Source organism: Syngnathus leptorhynchus, chromosome 20 (genome assembly GCF_054491065.1).
Source record: "Syngnathus leptorhynchus isolate UIUO chromosome 20, UIUO_Slep, whole genome shotgun sequence".
NCBI classification, from domain to species: Eukaryota; Metazoa; Chordata; class Actinopteri; order Syngnathiformes; family Syngnathidae; genus Syngnathus; species Syngnathus leptorhynchus.
Window position 1 is genome coordinate 3852691 of NC_141214.1, and position 8188 is coordinate 3860878.

Consider the following 8188-nt stretch of genomic DNA (forward strand, 5'->3'; position numbering starts at 1 on the left):
TGCAAAAAAAAAATGCGACTCCAGGGACTTGGCAACGAAGCAACTCATCCGGTTTGAGGCCGGTCTAATTGAAGTCTCTTAAAACGAACTCAAGTATTTGGCCCGACGTTTTCAAGCGGCCCGACTTGACTGCGCTTGACAGACAAATAAAAACACGAGAGTACACTTGGGAATCATCTCTAATGGATTCCGAGGGTAAACTCTTTCGTCACCGTCGCTTGCAATTAAATGCTAAGCGTCCACCTGCCAATATGAAATCCATAAAAATATCCTTCAAGAAAAACTTTAATAGATGTTTCTCAATTCCCACGTTTCCAGATACACTCGGCTTTCCCCATCGGAAATAATGGCATTTGAATTATTCAAGTCAAAATGTTGCCATCGTAAAACCTTTATTAACTTAGTTTTATGTATCATTTTAACATCTCAATGGGAAAAAAAAGTAATAAAATGCTCATTAAAGACAAACGAGGAAGTGTAAAATCAATAAACACTATTTCATAGATGTCAAACGCAAGCCGCTGGGACCAAATGTCGCCCACCTCATGATTTTATGGCTCACTCGGGCAAATGACGACTTCACATTTCCCCCTTTCTAAATTGGCTTTTTTTCAGTTTGGCATTAAATCTGTCTTAAGTCTCTATTAATACTGAATAATTATAGTTGAACATTTTAAATTCAATTTGCCATTAATTTCAAACAGTGGCACTCCAAACAATGTGTCATTGTCTGTAAATACCACAAGGTGGCAGCAAAGCTCTTGACCACTGAAGCTCCTCTCCTGAGTTCAACATAGTTGCTTCGCACCAAGATGTGTCCAGAAGGCGGCGAATCAATATTTGTACATTTTTTAACACCATCTTTGACATTCAAATTTTGCAGCGACACAAGAAAAAAAAAAAAATATTCTTGTTGGATCCACAAACATAATTTGCTGGTGTTGTCAGGCGCCGTCTGGTCTAATTTCCCATTTGCGCGGCCACGCACGTATTCAGAACGTCGCCAATTTCTCGGATCGCCACCGTTGTCTTTGACTTCGATGCGAGGCGTGAAAGTGGGAGATCTCAGCGGTACGAAGGCGATGAAGGCAGGTGGCCGTTCGTTAAGGTCGGCGCTCAGGTTGTCGAGACAGCCAGGTGTCGTGTGAAATTTCAAAGAAAAAGTGTTTCATCTTGGAATGCGGATCTGTTGCGACAGCGTGAGGATGTTCGCGCCTCTAGTTCACCTTTTGCTGTGAGCCCTCTGATGGATTTGAGGCAAGATAAACAACCAGCACTTGCATTATGTATCCCCTCTGCCAATATTTCTTTTGTCTGATGTCTTTTCGGACAGTCGGACTGAAATGTAACAAAGGCCTAGTGATCCTTTGCAGAGAACTTGCAGGTGGCTCAGAATAAGCGAGACAAATGCCGAGTCAGCATTATTAGCTGTACAGCGGCGTTCGATGAATTATTAAAAGTGAATTATGCAACAACGCAAAGAACATCAGCGGGTCGATCTGTGCAAATACTGACAGCGACCCGCCCAGGAAACACATTTGGATTTATCCGTCAATTTCCTGTTCACTGGATTTGTAAGCCTTTTGGATTTTGAAAGCTGTTTTAGTTTTCTCCCTTGACTCTCATATCAAGAGAAGGCCAGTCCACTGTTCTGTGTAAAGTGCCTGCGATTGTATTCCCAAACGGCTTCCTAATAGTACCAATCCACATTCTTGGTGGAGATTTAGTCCCGCGCCGCTGATGAAACTACTCTGCGAGTAATTTCTCGTCAGGACATTGCCGCTGAGGCCCCAGAACAAAATCGATTTTCGGTGGCATGACTTTTCTGATTTTCAGTAACAAACTTTATGTGAAGCCAGCCTGCAAATTGTCTGCTACATTGCTCACCTTGGCCTTCAAAGATCCAAAGCATACTCTTGCAGAAAAAGAATCCAAAACAACAAAGCCGAGCCATTGTTCTTGTTTTTGTCGTACAAAGCGCATAAATATTCATCATGGCTGTACAATAGCGACTTCAAATGATGACAGGCAGCTATTAAAGCCGCTCTGCGAGTTATAGAAAATCGCATTTAGTTCTTCCTCCTAATTGTACAGTCGGCTTTTTTTTTTTTTTTTTTTCTCTATTCCTCTAAGTTCCATTTCTTGCTCTAAGGGTCATCGGCACATTCTGAAATGAAGTCTGTCTCGAGCCGGTGTTTCATTGCACTTGTTGAGTATTAATAATAACTCTCTGAATAAATCATCTTCTTTGAGGAGATTGATGATCCGGAACGACTTCGGTTACTCGTTTATTTTAATAGGCGATTTGGATAGGATTAGATTGCCTCGACCGTAAATCTATAACTCGACGTAACCCGACCACTGTTTGAAAAGCAAACCCCTAGCGGCAGCGTAATTATAAATTGCACGTCACTATTGTTGTTGTTTTTTTTCTGGAATAAGACCCTCTCGCCTGCTCTGAATTCTTCATGTTTTAATCGCAAAAGGAATAAATCACCTTCGTTTGCATCGATTGCCTCATCAGCCTCTGGCACTGTTCCAAGGTTAGTTTCACCCAAAGGATTGATCGAAATCTATCGCTGAAGATTTCTTTTCTGCTCTCGTCACCCAGAGATTACGTAACATCGCACATTATTTTCATACATGGAATTCTACTGATTGATGGAAATATAAGCAACCGTCATTAGATTAGAAACGCGTTCGAGCTCGGATAAAATGCCGCGGCGGCCCGGAAAAATTCAATTATTCAAATATGGACGCTTTAGCTGACAAACACTCTTGGCCGCCTCGGCGTTTGCAGCCTTTTTGATCAGTGTTTGCTTTGACCCACATGAAAGATCAAAATAAATTGCAGCATAAATTGGACCCTCATATTTTCCAGGGTTTTTTTTTTTTTTTACCAACCTGCTTTTATTTTTTGCCCAATTTAGACGTTTAATTTCAAAAATGTCTCGTCTTTTCTTTCTCCCAACATTTCACTTGAGAATACAAAGCCATTGGACACCTTTAGAGTTTTTTTAATTCGATTTGCCCGGCGGTCTTGTTGTGAGAAATAGTTTTTATAGATTGTCCGATACCCCAAAGACTACTTTAATGGCGCCACCTTGCCTTTGTTCAAATGATTTTATTGGATTCATGTTCGCTGTTGCCTTCAATCTACTTACTGACAGGACTCGTTTGTTCTTTTCAAATATCAAGCTCAGTGCAAAGAAATAAATAAAAATGTCAAAATCACAAAGTCACAAGAGAAACAAAAAACTGAATTGACTTTTTTTTTTTATATACGGCGTAATAATGCACGTTGCGCTCGCTCTCTGTTCAATTGCGCTCTGTAATTATAAAATATGTCAAGTCTAAGCTTGAGCGGGCAATAAGTGAACAAAAAGCCAACATGTCCTGCTGCCATCTTTTCCAAAGGTTTTATTTGGACAGCCTTGCCGATTGAAAGGAGAATCAGAGGTTTGTTTGTCTTTTAAAGGTTGCCCGTCAGTCGGATTATGGGAAGAATGGGAACGTGTGCGCCGCCATCGCTTCCCTGACTGCTAAGTGCTTCTGACAGCCTGAGAGAGAGAAAGAGAAAAAAACAAAACAATTCTTACTCACGTGTATGAACCGGCACAATCCAACCTGCCTTCTCTACCCGTGCCAGCAAGACGGCAGACAGCCAGAAACAAAAAAAAAAAGTGCTTAGGCGGCAGCCTTTTAATGTCTGGAGCGAGAAGGAAAGACGGAAAAAGTGAGCAGCCAGACCAAAACTGAAAGTAATCTGACCCTTTTTTCCCTCTTTGCTCTTTTTCTGTGCCTGCAAACTGCTTGCCTCAGCAATTTTTTTTTCACCCCCATTGTTCAGTTATAGCTCAATAAGACTCCTAGGGGAACGACAGCCTTCGTCGCAGCAATTGTTTGTATATATATATTTTTTTTTTGGGGGGGGCAAGACTTATTTAGAAAGTTGTTGAGTTTTCCGAGTTGAATAAGTACATTTGGAAATTGGCAAAGAATCGTTTTTTTACTAATCGTAATCAATCAAAGTCGAGCAGCTTGAAGCGTTATTGATCGGGAAGCATCCACCATCATCTGAGCCCACTGCTCCCAATTTGGACTCGGATGACTATGACTCGCACTATGTCAGGAGAACTGGAGACTCCTCGTTAGGACTAGCGTACCTCATTAGTGGCCATCTTTTCACACCGGGGCAATTAACGGGACACTGAGGCTACGTTTTTAGCTCAGTTTTTTCCGCCCACTCGAACAGGAGTTCCATATTTGTAATATTTCCCGTCAGGGATCGTCTTCAAAAAACACATTTGTTTTTTTTAAATAATAATTTCCGTCTGAAGCGATAGCCTCGTATCCGCCGGTTCACAGCGCATAATAAATTCACCGTTCTAATTTGGATGGTTAATTAAAGTCCTTTTTGTGTATCCGACATGGCTTGGCCATTCCTACACAATGCATATTTGGAGATAAGAAGAAATTGCTCAATAAATAGCCGCTCTGTGCAAATGCAAATTTGGGAACGTGACTTTGCCTGAGTAAATTTGTGAGCGAGTCAAGAAACAGCAAGGGCATCCAGGGTGAGGGGTTGTGTAACTCTGGAGGAAAAAAAGCAACTTGGCTTCAATTCTTAAGCGGATTAAGTCGTTTTAGGTCAAAGGCTTGCTTGAAATGAGCTCAACTAGTGGAAATCCCATGACTTTGTCACATGGCTGTGTGATATGTTCTCCTTATAGGAGCCATTACTGAATTCAGTGTGCTGGGATTTTTCCTCATTTTCCCTCACAGGTTGGCCAAATAAATAATCATGAATCCCTTATTTCAGTGGAGACAGACCCTCACATTAACCCCTGAACCCCCACCCCAGGGGTCCGCCTGTCACGCCGGCCTCAGGGCCTGATATAGGCTGACACGTAACCTTTAATGAACACCAAACCGCAGTCGTGATGTTGTGGGAGGCCGTCTGACAGCGCTGCGGTCTAACGAGAGGGGGCGAGGGGGGGTCTCGGTGTTGTAGACATCCTGTGAGCGTCTTATTAGCATCATGCAAAGTCCTTCTGCGGTGTTTGGAATGTGTCATGGGGAAGCCCGAGTGCTTTGGAAGGAGAGATGGCATGTTTACAATGCGAGCCACTTGGACATGCACGCTCAGTCCTGTCACCTCCACCGGGAAGCCGACGGAATGTTGAACATTTGGAGTTAGCTTAGCTTTGCATCTGTGAATCGTCCTTTGGTAATAGAAAAGAGCAGCTTCTCGGAATCTATTTGAATGGATTCATCTTGAGGCTGTTAAGTGAATACAGTCCATGAGAACAAGCGCTTGTTAAGTAACTCTCAAAGGGCTGCGCTGTGCTCGGATTCGTAAATATATATATATTTTTTTTAATAAATGTCTTTTGTTGTTTTGCGTTTCCCCCTTTCATCCCTTTTATGTTTAACAAGAACACATTCATTTCCTTCCGCTTCTTTGTCCTTTTGCCTTCCAATCAATTTAGCATTTGTATGATGTAAAGTGCTCAATTTATTTCTTTTTTTTTTTTTTTTGCCTAGAATAATGGCACAATGAAAGAAGAGTCCGACTCGCTAAAATATTTTGTCCTCATCTGCAGGGGCCACAAACGAAAGCACGATAATGACAAGGACGACGACGAGTCCTCCAAAGAATCAAACGATGACGAAGAAGAGGAGGGAAGTTCCTCGGAGGCGGACGAGATGGCTGCCGCTTTGGAGGCGGAGCTCAATGACTTTATGTGAAGTGGGACAACACACACACACACTTGCACACACGCTGTAATTAAAACAACGAATGTCCTGTACAGATATGACATGTTGCTGTTGTTTTGTAGCATTATTATTCCTCAGAGCCTTTTTGTGGCCATCAAACAATTTGACGTTATTTTATTTTCAGCAAAATAAAATGTAGGAAACAAATTTGATACTTTTTAGGTTGTTGCGTTTTTGTTTTTTTTCTATATCAATTTTTATACTTCTTAATAGGGAAAATAAGTGGCGATTAACCTTCCAAATGTGGCGGCCGCTCATGCCAAAGAATTCAGAAGGTTTGCCAAATTGTGCAGCTAAACATAATTATTTTATTAGTGTCAACACTGATTCATCCCTTGCATTATGTTTGTACATAGGATGACGATATGTGACTTTTGACCTCTTCTAGTGCACTTTGAACCCAATCCCGTTGACGTTATATACCGGCCGCTAAATATATTTGTTAAGGCAGCCCCATTTAATTTTTTTTGCATTTGTCAAACCGCCAGTTTGTTGCCTATGCTGGTTCATGGCATGTTCAAAGCCCAAATTGTAATTGATGACATCTTATTTACTTCCAATAATTACTAGGGTTGCAAAAAAAAAAAGTATGAAAAAAAAAAAACTCAACCATTTAATTTCCCGCCATCCCACTTATCTTTTGTATTTGTGCTTTAATCATCATTTTAATTGATGTTAGATTTTCCTACTCCGCACTGACAGAGAAAAATACTTTGACTAAATAAATATGTTTGAACTGAAAAGGATGCAATCCATTTCTTTTTGTTTCTTTTTTTTTAATTGCATTGCGCAACACCGCAAGACACCAGTCAGCCACGTAATGGCTCCTTTGTCATGGAAACCATCGGTGAGCCATTTGGGCCGCCGCCGCTCGGCTCGAGACAAGCTGGGGTCATTAGCTGGCCGCTATTCATCAGTTTAGGCGAGAGACTACATGTTGTTTCCTCTTTTTAATGTCTTTTCATCAGCAGTGAGTCATGTTTTCCCGGCCTGAACTCAAATGTTGATGTCGGTGAGGTGGCGCCGCGGCTCAATCATCTCGTCAGGGGGGCGTAATGGCTCGACGGGGGGCAAGCTTGATTATACTTGGAGTGCCACTCACGAGGGTCATTCAAACAGACATTTTAAATGTTAACGTCGAGGGTTCGAGCGTGGTCCTCCGAGAGGACACGTGATTTGCCGCTCGCATCTGTCGGTGCTACCGGCGCGACTCGATTAGCCAAATGATATTTAGCATAAAGGATATTAAAGGACCGAGATAGACGTATTTATTTTGCCGAGCTGGAAGTACGCCGCCAGGCCCCATTCATTCTTTATCGTCTCTAATAATAACGAAAGAAAAAATAATCACAAAGCTTTTCTACTTTGTAAAAATTACACATCCGTGCCGTTGTTGATTTATAGCACTCATAAAGGCAGAGGCCGCCAGCTAAAGTGGAAGCCCCTCGCGTGCTCTCGTGTCTTTGGAAAAGGGTTTAATTAATCAGGAAGTGGCTTCCGGATGTGGTCTCGGTTCTGACTGCCTTAGAGATTCCCGCTTTCCTCTAATGGAGCTTAAGCGGCGACTGCGCCTTTTGGCAGCGTATCGATCGATGTTTGGTGACAGACAGAATAGCCTTGAATTTGTTTTTTTGGGGGGGTTTCATGTCACTTGTGTCAAACTAACTAAGGGGGCAAAAAAGGGGTCAAACTATTTTTAAAAAAAACATGTTTTTTTTATAAGTATCTGTTCATTTGATAACCATTTATTCACTGCATCATAGTGAGAACTATTAGGAACAGCTCTCAGCAGGATGCGGTCTCCAGAATGTTTTCCGACCAAACCAAATCAAACCGCGCCAGGCCCCATTTAACAACTATTCCATCGGCTCAGCGAGGAAGATGTGATGACATTAAAGTGGAGCTCCGCCACTCGATGGGGCCAATAAAGAAAGAAGAGGAGATGTTCTCTCTATGGTATGTTCTGCACACACACATGCGGCCAGGACTGACATGGTACCATTTCTCCATTCCTTCTCGCTCATTTGAATTTCTAATTCACGTGGGTGCCGGCGGAATCGAAGAGCGTAGCATGAGGACGCTTGCGAGACCGTGTCAATCACGGGCCAGGCGACACCTCCACGGGCCTTTCGCCCACTTCCTGCTCCGAGCCGCCTTGCTGACATTCAAGAAAAGATGGAAAAATGGAACACAATGGATGTCATTTATTCAAGTGGCTTCTTTCAAAAGTCATTTGGCCATTATGAGTCATTATCTCGCCTGACGTCTGCTTGTCCGTTAGTGCCGCTATGTCTTGCGTCATCCATTTATTTATCAAGTGCATTGAAGGACACTTGTTTTGTGAAATCCAATCAAACGTGCATCGATTTGAGGCGGTTACCTAGACAATCGGACTGAACTTGAGTAA

At 42.3% G+C, this 8188-nt stretch overlaps 1 protein-coding gene across 2 annotated transcripts in view; it reads left to right on the forward strand.

Moving 5' to 3' along the window:
* The window catches only part of ctdp1 (CTD (carboxy-terminal domain, RNA polymerase II, polypeptide A) phosphatase, subunit 1), a 19813-nt gene extending 13160 nt beyond the window's left edge, over positions 1-6653 (forward strand). For both annotated transcript variants that reach the window (XM_085901073.1, XM_085901074.1), the window contains exon 14: positions 5607-6653. In XM_085901073.1, coding sequence (XP_085757199.1) covers positions 5607-5751 — 145 coding nt within the window. In that variant the 3' untranslated portion in view covers positions 5752-6653. The remainder of the gene's footprint in view (positions 1-5606) is intronic.
* The last annotated feature ends 1535 nt before the right edge of the window (positions 6654-8188 follow it).